This window comes from Callithrix jacchus, chromosome 7 (assembly GCF_049354715.1).
Source record: "Callithrix jacchus isolate 240 chromosome 7, calJac240_pri, whole genome shotgun sequence".
In the NCBI taxonomy this organism is placed as follows: Eukaryota; Metazoa; Chordata; class Mammalia; order Primates; family Cebidae; genus Callithrix; species Callithrix jacchus.
In genome coordinates, this window is record NC_133508.1 from 83,018,499 (window position 1) to 83,035,546 (window position 17,048).

General features: G+C 46.7%; 1 protein-coding gene across 7 annotated transcripts in view; it reads left to right on the forward strand.

Annotated features, from left to right (window-relative positions):
• Positions 1-1,088: 1,088 nt before the first annotated feature.
• Positions 1,089-17,048, forward strand: part of RAD54L (RAD54 like) — a 29,590-nt gene continuing 13,630 nt past the window's right edge. For 2 of the 7 annotated variants that reach the window (XM_035251338.3, XM_035251340.3), the window contains exons 1-8: positions 1,089-1,267; positions 1,910-1,993; positions 3,331-3,450; positions 10,572-10,632; positions 11,834-11,969; positions 12,396-12,465; positions 12,580-12,868; positions 13,092-13,216. In XM_035251338.3, coding sequence (XP_035107229.2) covers positions 1,109-1,267; positions 1,910-1,993; positions 3,331-3,450; positions 10,572-10,632; positions 11,834-11,969; positions 12,396-12,465; positions 12,580-12,868; positions 13,092-13,216 — 1,044 coding nt within the window. In that variant the 5' untranslated portion in view covers positions 1,089-1,108. Of the gene's footprint in view, positions 1,819-1,909; positions 1,994-3,330; positions 3,451-10,571; positions 10,633-11,833; positions 11,970-12,395; positions 12,466-12,579; positions 12,869-13,091; positions 13,217-17,048 lie in introns of all 7 variants that reach the window. The other 5 variants (XM_035251339.3, XM_078331611.1, XM_078331612.1 and 2 more) reach the window with 4 other exon arrangements.

Sequence of the window (17,048 nt, forward strand, 5' to 3'; positions counted from 1 at the left end):
CTCCTGCCTGGGCCTCCCAAAGTGCTGGGATTACAGGTGTGAGCCACCATGCCCGACCTCGGAATTCTTGATAACCCTGTGAAGACGGCTTGAGCTATATACTCAGGTGTGTGACCTTGGACAAGTTACTAGCCTATCTAGGCCTGTTCCCTCACTTATAAAATGGGGATAAGAATAAACCTACCTCATAGTCATGAGCATTACATGAATTGTTATACCTAAGAAGCTCAGAAATGCCTAGTGATAAATGCTATATATATACCTTTATCATTATTATTAGCAAGCACCTAGGTTGTGCATGCCACTGTTGAGTGCTTTACACATATTGTCAGAACAGCCCTGTCGGGGAGGTACTATTATAATGCCACTTTAGATATAAAGAAACTGACGTTTTGAGAGATCTGATGATTAAATCTCTGACTCCAAACACCACTCTTCCTTCAACGCGGTTTGGCCTAGGCGAGGAAGGCAGCTTCTTTCAAGACACCCCTGAACGAGAAAGTTGCGTTATCCAGGGGCTCCCACTGGCCGAGCCCACTACGCGTGGCAGTCTGGGCCGAATGCCTGAGGCCTGACTCCAACCCCGGCCCTGCGCTCTAGACCTGGCACCACGGTAGACACGATCCAAACTCCCAGAAATGTGCTGCCTTTCATAATCCCCAGCTGTCCACAACAGGTAGTACCTCCCCCGCTGCTCAGTGTGGCATAAACCGTCCCTTCGACAGCTGCGGGACTACAGGAGCCGAATTCCAGCTTGCAGGCAGTAATTCCGACCCTCCCCTCCCCGTCCCTTCCCTCCCCGCCCAGTTATCCCGTCCAGCTCTTCTCGCCCAGCCGCTCCTCACTGTTGGCTCCGCCCCCCACCCCCACCCGCCTAGCTCCTCTTGCTCAACCGCTCCTCGCTGTTGGCCCCACCCCCCAGCCCCGACCCGCCTCACTCACCTCGCCCAACCGTCCCCCGCTGTTGGCCCCGCCCTCCTGCCTAAGTCACGCCTCCTAGTAGGTCAATTTAGCTTCGCCCGCTCCAGAGCCCAGACTCCTCATTGGGCGCAGCACTAGTCCCGCCTTTTCCTTAGGTCGCGAACGCCGAACTCATCGAACGCAGCCAATGGCTGATACGACGGCAGAGCGGCGGGAGGTTCCATTGGCTCGGTCTTGGCGGGTCGTTAAGTCTCAGCGGCTGTTAACGCGTGCTTTGGAAGAGGAAGGTTGCGAGAGACGTGGTGGGGTCTGCGTGCAACTCTTTCGCTCTTTTCAGCTCCTCCTGGTATTCCCCTCCTATCTTGGGTCTTTTACAGGGCTTCCTTTGTGGCTTCCTGCTCGACCTCCCTGAGTCTGATCCTGGTTTCCATCTCCAGCCCTGGGAAATCTCCTTTCTTCGGACTCACACTCCCCACCCAGGCTTTGGACTTTCACCACTGTTTCTCTCTCCTGGCCTGTGATTACCCACTCCCATCCCCACCCCGCCTCGCCGCGCAACTACCTCCTCCACCTGGACTGGGACCATCATCCTTCCTCCACTCCGCCCAGTCTCCACCTGCCTCCTCCCCCAGTCCCACGCTAATCTCTGCTTGGTCTCTTCCACTTTGGCGTAATCTCGCCTCGGCTTACTGGCGACGGACACTCACAAGTTTACCCAAACCCCCCGTTCCTGGATGGATTCCCGCCATCCCTGTCCCCTCTTTAATTAGCCAGTCCTCTCAATAATGTAGCAGCCCCCTCTACAGATTAGATCCTGGTCCTACACTCTTAGCCGCTGCCTGCTTTTGACCTTTGGCTCATGGGTACTTGACGTTTTAAGCTCTTAGGTCCAGTATGGTAAGTATGGGCCTGGGCGAGACTGGTCAGGGTCTAATAGACCTAGGCTGCAGGATCCTTGCAGGCACTCAGTTTCCGTTCTCCCTTACAGAGGAGGAGCTTAGCTCCCAGCCAGCTGGCCAAGAGAAAACCGGAAGGCAGGTCATCTGATGAAGACTGGCAACCTGGCCTGGTGGTGAGCACTCAAGGGGACAGGGAAGGTGGGTGGAGCTGTTTGGGCAGAAAGGAAGCCAGGACTTGGTTTCTAGGGTTACATAGCCAACTCCATGAGTACTTACTGTGTGCCAGGCATTGAACAAGGTTAGTAAAATCTTTGTCCTCAGGGTAGTCACTAGAAGCTAATATAGCCTCACTTTTCCTGGTGGGAAAAGGTATTCTAAAGCAAAGTAACCGGTTGGATTGGATCTTTCGACTCAGTTTGGAAAAAAAGGGCTACACAACAGCAACTAGCAGCCTGCTCTTTTGTTCTTTGTCCCCTATCCAGTGGCACAGAACAGTAGAGTGTTCTGGGCCTACCTTAGAGTCCTGGGCTCGCTTGGGCCTGTATCTGACAGGTTGTGTCCTTCCAGTCCTTCCTCATACTCAAGTACAGTATATTTTACTTTAGGCTGGGCCCCATGCTCTGCTTCCTGTTTTGGAGGCTTGTTGGGGCTGGCTGTGGGCAGGACCTATGTAAACCAAAATAAATAGGAGAGTGCAGCATGGACTTAAGAGAATAAGAGCAGTTCAAGAAGTGGGGGCGTGGCCACTGGAATGTTGAAGGAAGGGATCAGAGAACTAGAAGGCACTTTTTGGAAAGAGTAGTGTGTGAATAAGGCTTGGGGTGGGGGGTGCTGGTGTTTGTTTCAGCTGTGTCTTATAGGATCACTGAAGCTTCAAATATCTTGGCAAGCTGGTTCAAGTGGGTTCTTGCCTAATGGCTTGGTGGGGCTTGCTCAGTAGTTGTACCGTGGTGTGCAAGGGGCTCCTCTACCTGTGAAGGAGGCACATTGGCTGCCCCTTGCCATGAACATGGGTTTCAGACTTGAACTTGGGGCAGCATTCTCTGCAGCTGGGTCTGCTGTCAGTTGCTGATTGCTCGAAGAGGCCAGTGTCCTCACGGCCTGAGTGGGGAGTGGCCTGGGAGTTGAAGGCAGCTGTACTCTTGCCCCTTGAGAAACTCAGGGAAGTGTTCGGTTGCTCAATCACTCTGTGGAGCTTTTGGAATGAAGCTTTGGGGCCACCAGGACTCCATGCTGTTGGTAGACTTGCTCTTCACAGGCCCATTTTCTTGGCTTCTTCCATTGCCCACCCCCCTCAGTTTAGGCAGGTTATTTAACCTCATTAAGCTCCAGTTTTCTCACCTCTTATGTAAGGATAATAAATCATAGAGTTGCTATGAAGATGATACACTATAAAGTGTGAAGAATTTAGCATAGCGCCTGGCACTTAATAAGCACTTCAAGTATTAGTTGCCGTTTTGGTGATTTCTGTGGTCTTCTAGACTTCAGCTTTCCCAATTCTCTCTCCTAGACTCCTAGGAAATGGAAATCCAGCAGTGAGACCCAGATCCAGGAGTGTTTCCTGTCTCCTTTTCGGAAACCTTTGAGTCAGCTAACTAATCAACCACCTTGTCTGGACAGCAGTCAGCATGTAAGCCAGAACTGCAACCTGCATGTGTATGTCTGTGCCCAGTCACTCTGCCTAGGTTGATTCCTTCTAATTCCTTCCTGAAATAGCTTTCTCACTTGTTTCTCACAAAGTTATTGGAGGAATTCTACTAGAAGGAATAGCCTGTTGGAAAGCCTGGCAGCAATAGAGGCAGGTTCGGAAGAGAGTGTGGGGAGTTGGGGGATGGTGGTGAGAGATGAGAGTTGGAGAGCTACGCAGAGGCTAAGAGTGAAAGGCCTTTCAGAAGCCATGCTAGGAGAGTTTGGACTAAGGTCACTGAAGAGCTTTAGTGTTTTAAGTAGGGGTGAGCGGTAACAGCAGTATAGCATATCTATTGGTTGGAGAGAGAAGGAGGGTAGGGAAGCTAGTGAGAAAGCTATTGCAGGTAGCCAAGCAAGAGAGGATTATGGCCTGGCCACGGGTTTTAGGGGAATGGGAAGAAGTAGGGGGAGTTTTGAGAGATACTTAAAAATTACAAGTAGAAAAACTTGGGATTTATTACATGTGGGGAGAGGGGAAAATTGAGGATGAAGTTGAGATTTTTAGACTTGGGCAAGGTAGATGGATGGTGCTGCCATTTGCTGAGATAGGGAACACACAAGAGGAATAGCACTTGGTGGAAGGGAGATGGCAGGCATCATAGTCAAGGCCCATGAAATTGAATGTATTATACAAAAGCTATTTTAATAGCAAAATAGCAGGAATAGAACAGAAGATAGACAACATTGAAAATGTGCTTGCAGGCTAGGCGTGGTGGCTGTAATCCTAGCACTTTGGGAGGCCAAGGCAGAAGGATCACTTGAGCCCAGGAATTTGAGACCAACTTGAGCAACATAGTGAGACCCTGTCTCTAAAAAAAAAATAAAAAATAAATAAATAAAATAAAAAATAAAAAATGGGCTGGATGTGGTTGCATGTGACTGTAGTCTCAGCTACTCTGAGGTGGGAGGATTGTTTGAGCTGAGGATGTCAAGGCTGCAGTGAGCCATGATTCTGCCATTGCACTCCAGCTTGAGTGACAGAGACCCTGTCTCAAAAGGAAAAAAATACTTCCATATAGGAAAATTCAGAAAAAAATATAATTAATGGGTAGAATCTAGAATCTACTGGATAAGAATGCTACTAACACTGTTTAATTGCTGTCAATAAGAAATAATAGTTTAAAAAATCTATTTATTTATTTATTTATTTATTTAGAGATCGAGTCTCACCCTGTTGCACAGGCTGGAGAGCAGTGGTGTGATCTCTGCTCACTGCAACCTCCACCTCCGAGGTTCAGGCAATTCTCCTGCCTCAGCCTCCCGAGTAGCTGGGACTACAGGCGCGCACTACTGTGCTGGGCTAATTTTTTTTTTTTTAGTTGAGACGGGGTTTCACCCTGTTGGCCAGGTTGGTCTTGAACTCCTGACCTTGTGATCCACCCGCCTTGGCCTCCCAAAGTGCTGGGATTACAGGTGTGAGCCACTATACCTGGCCTTGTCCAGATTTTAACAGGTTTGTTTATAATTGTTATAAAACTGAAGTGCTGAAACTTGTTCACTGAAACATTTTGACTTATATTAATGCTTTACATCCCTGTATTTGTATTAAGAATTCACACAAAAAATGAAAATGGAAAAACTGCAATACCTGATTTTTATTCCCTATTTTTTTACTCACAGTCATATACTTTAGTACCTTTTTTTTTTGAGACAGGGTCTTGTGCTGTCACCCAGGCTGGAGTGCAGTGGTGCTATCTTGGCTTGCCTCCTTAGTTACCCCAATTCTCCTTCAGCTGGAGCTTGGAGAGCTAACACTGGACTTAGAGAGCAATGGTGGTCTTTAATTCCTTTTAAAATCAGAAGAAAAAAAGCATATAGTAATCCAGCCTGAATTATATTATTGTATTTCTCTTTATACCAACATATCTTTTTTGTTTTTGTGTTTTCTTTTTTTGAAATGGAGTCTTGCTCTGTCGCTCAGAATGGAGTGCAGTGGCTCACTGCAACCGCTGCCTCCCAAGTTCAAGTGATTCGTCTGCTTCAGCCTCCTGAGTAGCTGGGATTACAGGCACATGCCACCACTCTCAGCAATTTTTTGTCTTTTTAGTAGAGACAAGGTTTTACCATGTTGGCCAGGCTGACCTTGAATGATCTGTCTGCCTCGGCCTCCCAAAATGCTGACATAGGCATGAGCCACTGTGCCTGGCATTTTCTTTTTTTTTTAATGGAGGAAGAGGCCCAAAAGGCAAAAGTGCTTGGGACCCACAAAAGTCATAATGTGGCCTTGGAGATGACTTTAGCCTTAGACATGATGATTTTGAAGTCCCTGCAGGATATCTAGGTTTGGTGTCATTTGCAAATATGGATGTGTAGAGTAAGGTATAACTAGAAATACATTTGGGAGTCATTAGCATGGATATATTTTATACCTGGTAAGTAGATTGGTGAATGTGTAGTCAGAAGATCTGAGGACTAAATCCTGAGCCCTGGAGGAAACTGACTTTTTTTTTTTTTTTTTTTGTTCTGAGTCAGGATCTTGCTGTGTCACCCAGGCTGGAATGCAGTGGTGCGATCACGGCTCATTACAGCCTCAATCTCGGGCTCGGGTGTTGCTCTGACCTCAGCCTCTGGAGTAGCTAGGACCACAGGTGTGCGTCACCACACCTGGCTAACTTTTAAATATGTGGAGACCACGTCTCACTATGTTGTCCAGGCTGATTTCACACTCCTGGATTCTAGCAATCCTCCTGTCTCGGCCTCCCAGAGTCCTGGGATTACAGATGTGAGTCACTGCAGCTGGTTGGGAGCACTGGGCTCGGGGTGGGATGAAGGTTACAAGGCAGAGGAAAGGCCCAGTGTGGTGGCTTACGCCTGTAATCTCAGTACTTTGGGAGGCTGAGGTGGGCAGATCACGAGGTCAAGAGATTGAGACTATCCTCGCCAACATGGTAAAACCCCGTCCCTACTAAAAATACAAAATTAGCTGGGTGTGGTGGCACGCACTTGTTCTCTCAGCTACTCGGGAGGCTGAGGCAGGAGGATCTCTTGATCCCGGGAGGCGGAGGTTGCAGTGAGCTGAGATTGCACCACTGTACTTCAGCCTGGTAACCAGGCGAGACTCTGTCTCCAAAAAAGAAAAAAAAAAAAAAAGGCAGAGGAAAAAGAGCTTATTAGGAGACTAATAAGATGAGATCCCGGAATGGTGGAGAGTAGTGTCATGGAAGTCAAAGGCAGAAGCTGTTTGAGAAGGAGTGGCCAGTTTTGTCAAGTAAGATACATGTCCATTGGAATTAGGGTCATATAGGCCATTGGTGATCTTGTCGAGAGTGGAAGGTAAGGAAGGGGAGCTATACAGCTCTTACTAGAAGTTTGCCTGTGGAGGGGAGAAGATAAGGAATCAAAGGGATTTTTTTTTTTTTGAGATGTAGCCTCGCTCTGTCACCCAGGCTGGAGTGCAGTGGCACAATCTCAGCTCTCTGCAGCCTCCGCCTCCTAGGTTCAAGTGATTCTCCTGCCTTAGACTCCTAAGTAGCTGGGATTACAGGCACCTGCCATCACACCCGGCTAATTTTCGTTTAGCAGAGATGAGCTTTCACCATCTTGGCCAGGTTGGTCTTGAACTCCTGACCTCGTGATCCACCACCTTGACCTCCCAAAATGCTAGGATTACAGGCATGAGCCACTGTGCTCGGCAGGCCATTCCATTTTGCAGGCTGAGCTCTCAGACATTTTTGGCCAGTGGTCTCCACATTTTTCCTTGCCAGTTATGCAAGCCTGTAGTTCTCCCTGCAGAACCTATGGCTCCTGGGTTCTATTCAAAGTCTTTTTAAATTTGGAGCATAAATTCTTGGCTACTCAGAGCCTCAGATATAGCCTATACTGATGGAAACTATTTCTGTTTTAGAGTTGATGCCAAATTAAAAAGAAAATTAGGGTCCATCTCCTTTTCCTCTTCTTTGACTTAAGAGTAGCTTTTTTTTTTCCCTTTGAGGCAGGGCCTTGCTCTGTCACCAGGCTGGAGTGCAATGATGTAATCCTAGCTCACTGCAGCCTTGAACTCCTAGGCTCAAGTGATCTTCCTGCCTCAGCCTTCTGAGTAGCTGGGACCATGCGCCACAGTGCCTGGGTAATTTTTTAATTTTGTGTAAGAGATGGGAGGTTCTTACTACGTTGCCCAGGCTGGTCTCAAAATCCTGGGCTTAAGCGGTCCTCCCACCTCAGCCTCCCAAAGCACTGGGGTTATAGGTGTAAGCCACTGCACTGGCCAAGGATCCTTTTTGTTAGCATCTTTCATAATGATTATTATTGTTATTCATAGTTATAATCATGCTAATTAAAAATAGTAAAGGCTGGCCACAATGGCTCATGCCTATAATCCCAGCACTTTGGGAGGCCAAGGTGGGAGGATCCTCTGAGCCAGGATTTAGAGACTGCAGTGAGGTACGATCACCACTACTGTACTCTACTTTGGGCGACAAAGTGAGAACCTGTCTGTTTAAAAAAAAAAAAAAAATCAATAAAGGATTTTATTCAGATGCAAATAAATTTGCAAATAAACAATTTGCCAACCTTGCCCTCATGTTATTTAGTGTGATATTGTCATGTTATTTAGCGTGATAATGAAGTTCATTTCTCCATACATACTCCTTTTCTGTCTTCTAACATCACAAAAAATATTCATTATGTTCTTTTAAATTTAAAGTACATTTGAGCCCAGGTGCAATGGCTCATGCCTGTAATCCCAGCACTTTGGGAGGTTGAGGCCAGCAGATCACTTTAGGTCAGGAGTTTGAGACCCAGCCTGGCCAACATGGTGAAACACTGCCTCTACTAAAAATACCAAAATTAGCTAGATGTGGTGGTATGCACCTATAGTCCCAGCTACTTGGGAGGCTGAGGCAGGAGAATTGCTTGAACCCAGGAGGTGGAGGTTGCAGTGAGCCAAGACCGTGCCATTGTACTCTAGCCTGGGTGACAGAGCAGGACTCCATCTCAAAAAAAAAAAAACCCAAAAAACAAATAAAGTACATTTGAGTTTCTAGACATTTATGATGTGTGAAGAAATGAGTCACAATACAAAGGTAAAAATATCAAGGCAGGCTTGCGTTTTTTTTTATTAGATTACATTTTTTGCTAGAAGGGACATTTTTTCATTACTGCTTTTTTCAATAATTTATTCCCATTAAAACTACCTTTAGGGTTTCTGCTTTTTATTTCTCTTTGGTCTCTCTTGGGTTCCAGCTCTAGTTTTGTTGAGGTTCACAGGCTTTTACAATTTCACAAAGGGCTCAGGTGTGTGTGGACCAGAACTTCCATGTGAGCTGTCAGAGTTAGCTCTGTGTTCATTTTTCTGCCTTCTCCTCTGCCCTTACCCCAGCCCCATAGCCCATGGAATAATGCTGGTTTCAGGCAGAAGTGCTTGTACAGAGGCTTCTTGCAGGCCCTTAGGTGGAGGCACCAGTGCTACCTCTCTAGGACCCACATATATCTACCTGCTGTCACCCTTGTCCCATTTGCTTTTTCTTAGTGTTGGGCTTAGTTTCACTCTCATGTCCCTTTCTCATGTTCCTTCTCTTGTGCCTTACATGGCAGGAAGCTAATGGATCTGGGCTGATCTGCATGGCTGCACTCAAATGGAGTGGGTAGGAGGTCACATTACCTACTTAGTATAAGTAAAGGGCCTAGAACCAAGAAAGTCCTGCATCTGTAATGGCTGTATGACTTGAGAAAGTAACTTTATCATGCTGACCCTCAGTTTACTCATCTGTAAAATGGGAACACCAGGAATATACCTTCTTCATGCAGCTGTTAGGAAATTGTAACATGAATGAAAGAAGCTTAGTTCTGTCTCTAGCATACATTGGTAGCCATTATTATTTCTATGTATGTATATATATACATATATGAGTTTTGCTCTTGTTACCCAGGCTGGAGTGCAATGGTGTGCAATTTCGGCTCACCGCAACCTCTGCCTCCTGGGTTCAAGCAATTCTCCTGCCTCAGCCTCCTGAGTAGCTGGGACTACAGGCATGCGCCACCATGCCCAGCTAATTTTTGTATTTTTAGTAGAGACGGGGTTTCACCATGTTGACCAGGATGGTCTCGATTTCTTGACCTGATCTACCTGCCTCGGTCTCCCAAAGTGATGGGATTATGGGCGTGAGCCACCGCACCCGGCCAGACTTTTTTTTTCTTTGAGATGGAGTCTCGCTCCATCGCCAGGCTAGAGTGCAGGGGTGTGATCTCAGCTCACTGCAGCCTCCTCCTCCTGGGTTCAAGCAATTCTTTTGCCTCAGTCTCCCAAGTAGCTGGGGCTACAGGTGTGTGCCAGCTAAATTTTTGTATTTTTAGTAGAGACTGGGTTTCATTATGTTGGCCAGGATGGTCTTGATCTCCTAGCCTTGTGGTCCGCCCGCCTTGGCCTCCCAAAGTGCTGGGATTACAGGCATGAGCCACCGCACTTGGCCTTTATTTATATTTTTAAATATATATTTTAAAAATAGAGATGAGATCTTGCTATATTGCCCAGGCTGGTCTTGAACTCCTAGCCCTAAGTGATCCTCCTGCCTTGTCCTCCCAAAGTGTTAAGATTACAGGTGTGAGCCACCATGCCTGGCCTGCTGTTGTTAATATTATTTTATTAATACTATGGCTCCCATTTATCCTACTACCACTAGTCTTTGATGAGCTGTTTAGTTCCCAAGGAGGCTGATGTGAGTACAAGATATATGAGGCAGAACCGATGTGGCCAAAAAAAAAGAAAATAGAATTGTGAGGTATGCTCGGGAAGGTGTAGCCCTTTATAACAGTGGTTAAACCCAGACATTAGAATTCTCTGTTATTACTGGGGTCGACTAAGTCTGTGGTATTTCCTTCCCAAGGTGCTGCAACCTAGGGAAGAGCTAGGTGTCCTCACTGGCTTGGTCTTTAATGAGTGAATGGGTTCTAAGCCTTGTGGTTGACTGAGGCTGGACACGTCTGCTGTCCCTGGATATTTGTAAAACCTTATATAAAGCCTCGAAGATGGAAGCTGTTGTATAAAACCTAATGTGAAGCATATCATAATACTGTCCCATAACATCTCCAGTCAGTCCTGAATCCCTGTTTCTCCTTTCTTTTCAGGAAGCATTTATTCGAAGCATTTTGTCGAAGCCATTCAAAGTCCCCATTCCAAATTATCAAGGTAAAATGGAGGTTTTTTCTGTTTTTTAAATCAGTCATATGTATGCGTTCCTGAATAAATTAAAAACCTGCTTTTGTAAGTATAATCTTAGCTGGGAATTGAAGGTGCCAGTCCAGCAGTGACTGTGTTTGGGGTGACCCTCCTGAAGCCTGCATGAAAACTGTGTTAGCCTCAGTAAGAGCTGCCAAAACTAACTGCCCTCATCTTCTTGATAGAGGTGTCCCAGTGCTCAGAATGCTCCTGGTGGGCCAAGATGGCTGATGGACCTAGGCATCATGCAATCCAAGTGTATTCAGTAGCATCTCTTAGGAGGCTGACTGTGTGGGAGGCCTAGATTCTCTAAGGTTTTTCCCTTATGTCATATGTAGGGTATAGCATTGTGCTAAAACTGGGGCTTGGAGGAGTATGGAGGCCAGCTTTCTCTCTCTTTTTTTTAAATTTAATAGAGATAGGATTTCAGTATGTTGGCCAGGCTGATCTTGAACTCCTGGGCTCAAGCGATCCTCCCACCTTGGCCTCTCAAAGTGTTGGGACTACAGGCTTGATACACTATGCTTGGCTGTGGCCTGCTCTCAGGAGCTCTCAGAAAGCTCCCTGAAAGCCCCCTTTAGAATTTCAGGCCTTCCCAGGATTGTCTTGAATTGAAATTAACCAGACCTGGAACCTCAGAAGTTTGTAGTTGAATGGAAGAAATAAAATGGGAAAAGCTCCATTTCAAATCAGAATGGGGGCTGGGCACAGTGACTCATGCCTGTAATCCTAGCACTTTGGGAGGGCGAGGTGGGCGGATCACCTGAGGTCAGGAGTTCAAGACCAGCCTGGACAACATGGTGAAACCCGTCTCTGCTAAAAAAAAAAATAAAAAATTAGCCAGGCATGGTGGCAGGCACCTGTAATCACAGCTGCTTTGGAGACTGAGGCAGGAGAATTGCTTGAACACAGGAGGTGGAGGTTGCAATGAGCCGAGATTGTGCCATTGCACTCCAGCCTGGGCGACAAAATGAGACTTCATCTCAAAAAAAAGAAGATTGGGAAAATGGTCATATAGAGATGCCCAAACTGAGTTTGGAGGCATTCTCAGAGAGAAAGGGTCATATGGGAGCTCAAGAAGGGTTACGTGAAGGACAGGCATTTGAGTTGGGCTTGCTGGAGCTCCTGAACATAGAGATGTTCAGGTGACGGAATGATTGTTGGTTTGTAGGTCCTCTGGGCTCTCGGGCATTGGGCCTGAAAAGGGCTGGGGTCCGCCGGGCCCTCCATGATCCCCTGGAGAAAGATGCCTTGGTTCTGTATGAGCCTCCCCCACTGAGCGCCCATGACCAGCTGAAGCTCGACAAGTACGTGCATTGGTATTTCCTAAGCAGTTCTGGTCCTCTGTACATGCACACATACTTGGGAGGGCAGAGGGTATTTTGGTGTGCTTTCTCTAGGATTGACCTATATTTTTAGAGAGTAGATGGTTAGGGAAGGAGACTACCTGGGGAAGAGCCTGTGGTCATGTCCAGTGAGTGGGCATTCCTCATCCCCTCCTGTCTTCGAGGATGCTCATTCACAAGGAAGAGTGATTGAGGTGATGACATAGGGAACCCATCCCTCTCTGCTAACTTTCTAACTCGTAAAGCAGTAACTTGCTATGGTTTTATGATTTATCAGCCAAGAAGGTCTTCTCAGGCAATTGCCTCTGGATCGGCAGGACACAGCTTTCTGAGGGTGTTCCCTTGCCCATGTCTGACCACCGTGTTTTTTTTGCTATGTTTTCTCAGGGAGAAATTCCCTGTCCATGTGGTTGTTGACCCTATTCTCAGTAAGGTTTTGCGGCCTCATCAGAGAGAGGTAAATGAGGGTGAGGGGAACGAAGTGTGGGCCAGGGGCTGAGCCTGGGAGACTACCATCCCTGGGACAGCAGCAGCGTAGGTGCCAAATGGACTGAAGGCTTTTATTCTCTAGGGAGTGAAATTCCTGTGGGAGTGTGTCACCAGTCGGCGCATCCCTGGCAGCCATGGCTGCATCATGGCTGATGAGATGGGCCTGGGAAAGACGCTGCAGTGCATCACATTGATGTGGACACTTTTGCGCCAGAGTCCAGAGTGCAAGCCAGAAATTGACAAGGCAGTGGTGGTGTCACCCTCCAGCCTGGTGAAAAACTGGTACAATGAGGTTGGGAAATGGCTCGGAGGGAGGATCCAACCTCTGGCCATCGATGGAGGATCTAAGGACGACATAGACCAAAAGCTGGGTATGGCTGCACTCTCCTACACAGCCTGCTGCTTTCTTTCTTATGTGTATGCTCTCTTATGGTCAGGGTCAAGGGCAATGCAGGGGTAGAAGAAAAGAGAATTTCCATAGAAAATAGTTGAAGTGTAGTCAGTTGTTTCCAGGCTAAATTAAAGAACTCTCAAATTGTTTTGGTTTTCTTAAAAAAATTCTGAATGGTTCCCTCTACACCTTTTCTGTTGTAGAAGGATTCATGAACCAGCGTGGAGCCAGAGTGCCTTCTCCCATCCTTATCATTTCCTATGAGACCTTCCGCCTTCATGTTGGAGTCCTCCAGAAAGGAAGTGTTGGTTTGGTCATATGTGACGAGGTACTTGACTCTCAGCAGTCTGGGTGGTAGGAGAAAATCAGTCAAAATCTCTTAACTGAGTATTGCCTTACAAGGGCTGTGCTAGTCACTGGGGAATGCTGAAGACAGGATGCTGCCTTGGAGACAAGTGACAAGAAGAGCCTGTGATACCAAAATGCAAGATACTGTCTGCCAAAAGAGGGCTTAATCAATGCTTAGAACTCTAAGGACAGTGAGATGCTATGGTTAATTGACTTTGTTGCCTCCAGATAGTATTCCTAGACTAAAAAAGGACCTTGAAGGATGGGTAGCAGTGTTTAGAGAATAGAAATCAGAAAGTGTCTGAGACAGGTCTCAATTTAGATTTATTTTGCCAACGTTGAGGATGCTCTGGGGGAAAAAGACACGAGCTATAGTAGGATCTGTAGCCTATGCTTTTTTCCAAAGAGGTTTTTGAGGACTTCAGTATTTAAAGTGGGGTTGGGCATGATGATTCACGCCTATAATCCCAGCACTCTGGGAGGCTGAGGTGAGTGGATCCCTTGAGCCCAGGAGTTCAAGACTAGCCTGGGCAACATGGTGAAACCCCACCTCTACTAAAAAAAGATACAAAAAAATTAGCCAGGTCTGGTGGTGCAACTGTATTCCCAGCTACTTGGGAGGCTGAGGTGGGAGAATCAGCTGAGCCCGGGAAGTAAGCTGAGATTGTGCCACTGCGCTCCAGCCTGGGTGATAGGAGTGAAACCCTGTCTCAAAATAGAGAGACACACAACCCTGTCTCAAAATACACACACACACACACACACACACACACCCTCTACATAAAAAAGGGCTAAGAGCAGGCAGGAAGGAAAGAGGAGCCATCAGTTATACATTCAGCTCAATAAATCTGCATTTTACATAAGGTTAAGTAAATAAAGAGTGGAGGAAGAAGTCGAATGTACATTTCTCTAGGGGGGAGGATTTGTAGTCTCATCTTTGTCCCCTACCTGTAACGATAAGCCGTTCATTTACATTGTCAGAGTGAGGGAGGCCACCTGGGGAGAGGCATGGCCTTCTATCTCTGGCTCTCTGTGAAAGGAAAGGCAGTTTTTTTGCATGACTAGTTCCCAAGCATTGGCATACTTGAGCCTTTGAGGATTAGTCTGAGATTTTATTTTCCTTTCACAGGGAACAGGTGCTAAAGACCTTTATTCATATCCTGGCTCTGCCATTTATCAGGAGTGTGACCTTCAACAAGTTACTTTACTAGCTGAACCTCTGTTTCTACATTAGTAAAACGGGGTGATAATATCTGCCTCATAGGATTATTGTGAAGATTAAATGAAATGATTGAGAAAAAGCTCTTATCACAGTGCCTGGTATGTCATAAAGCCTTGGCAAATGTAAGCCCTGGTGGTTATTCTAGGTTGGGGTTACTTGCATGAACAAAAGCAGAGATGAGAAAGCCCATACACCTTGTAGTAGTTTATGGCGACTCCTAGTTCCTTTTCTCTGGGACTAAGGGAATGTGGCCGTAGTTACTTCCTGGCCTTTTCCAGTATGTGTGAATGGCAGTAGAGATGCTAGTACTTAGGAAGCAGTGAGGGTGGCTGGGAGCTTCCTACTATAGAGAATTTTCCAGGACTTCCCAGTGGGTTTGGCGACCCTGAGGCTGCAGCCATTGTTGGCAACTCCTGGGGAGAGTTAAGGTCCTTTGTATACCCCTGAGGTTCTAGTGGAGAGGTGCCTGAAAAACTTGGCCCTATCTTTAAGCCAGTTGGCAGGCTAGGCTCAGCTCTGGGTACTATAGATTAGCCAGTTGTCTGAGGAACTTAAGAGAGGTGACAGGAAAAAAGCTTACTTTTGGGTGTCATGTTTTCTAGTTGTGAGCTATTTTCTGGTCATTCATTGTCTGGCTGGTCTTCAAACTCCCAACTTCCTTGTAGGAGTAAGGAACTGAGCAGGTTGAGGTAAGGTATGCATGTTACTGCCCTGTGGTTCAGGGCCCTGGCATCTGCTTCATCACTGTGGCGGGGGATTGCCAGGTGCCAGGTCCAGAGGCCAGAGCATTGTGGGAGAGGAAGGCAGGCTGTAGCTGTTGAGCCTTTGAGGATTAGGGAGCATCTAAATTTTTTTTTCCCACTTGTTTTTTTTTTGAGACAGAGTCTTATTTTGTTGCTCAGACGGAGTACAGTGATGTTATCTTGGCACACCGCAACCTCTGCCTCCCGGGTTTAAGTGATTCTCCTGCCTCAGCCACTGGAGTAGCTGATACTATAGGCATGCGCTGCCACTCTGGCTAATTTTTGTATTTTTAGTAGAGACAGGGTTTCACCATGTTGGCCAGGCTGGTCTCGATCTCCTGGCCCCAGGTAATCCGTGGCTTCGGCCTCCCAAAGTGCTGGGATTACAGATGTGAGCCACTGTGCCCAGCCTCTTTCTACTCTTCAGTGTTTTTTTCTTTCCGACTCTGTCATGTTTTATGAGCTGACTCTAGAGGGCACAAGGGATGAGGCTGCCTCTTATCACACTACAGCCCCTTGGCCGTTTACCTTTCTACTAGTTACCTTTTATTTTGTCAGCTGTCAGAAATCTGAGGAACCAAAAGTCCTGAAAAGATAGTCATCTGACTCCAGGACAGGAGAGAGTTTGTCCTTTTCAGACCCTGGAAAGGGAAGGTGCCATTTCAGGCTTTCATGTTCTCAGCTCCCACAGCGGCTTTCTCCCAGCTAACACTTTCGCTGGAACACAGTTTTTCATAATAACTTGTATGTATGTATAAAATCTTTGATCCTCAATCAAAAGACATGGGATCAGCTTTGGCTTTGCCACTTACAAGCATGATTTTCCACAGATGAGACTGCTCTGAGATTTTTTCTTCATCTGTAGAGTGGATGGCACAGGGGCTACTCAGAAGAGATATAATCCAGATCAAGAGAGGTTATATGAGAGTACTTTGTACAAGTGTATGAATAGCAGAGGTGTTGACCTGATCACCATCTCAGTCTTAAAGATTTGGAGACAAACTTAGAGAAATGTGTAGTGACTTGCCCAGGTACATAGTAAGCTGGAATGTGAATGCAGCCATGAGATTCCAGGTCCTGGCTCTTTTTTCTATCCCTTTTTCCCTTGGATGCTTGGTGTAGGAAGAAGCTTGACTCGAGTATGGAAGGGTTGTGCCTCTGCTCCTCATCGAGACCCACATGGATCCTTAGTGACTGGTGCAATAGGGAGCTGGGTTGGCTTTCTCTTCTGCAGAGACAGATAGGATAGTGTGGCAGCCCGTTTCATTTGTTGGGTTATTTATTAAGTGCCTTTTGTGTGTCAGACCCTGGAGATCTCATGATGCTGAGAGCTTCAGTTTAGAGGACCTAATTGTTGGTGTCCATTTCCCCTGGACCTGTTCAAGTCTGTTTTCCCTCTTCAGTTCAGAAGTTTAACGTCTTTTTTAGGGTTAGTGCTTGGAGCCTCTAATAATTACTATTTTTTAAATTTCTGGGCCAAACACAGTGGCTCACACCTGTAAACCTGGGACTTTCGGAGGCTGAGGCGGGCAGATCACCTGAGGTTAGGATTTCAATACTAGCCTGGCTGACCTGGTGAAACCCTATTTCTACTAAAAATGCAAAAGTTAGCCGTGCATGATGGCACATGCCTGTAATACCAGCTACTTGGGAAGCTGAGGCACGAGAATCACTTGAACTGGGGAAGAAGGCACATGCCACCAAGCCCAGCTAATTTTTGTATTTTTAATAGAGGCAGGGTTTCATCATGTTGGCCAGGCTGCACTCGAACTCCTGACCTCAGGTGATCTACCTGCCTCAGCCTCCCAAAGTGCTGGGATTATAGGTGTGACCCACTGTGCCCCATT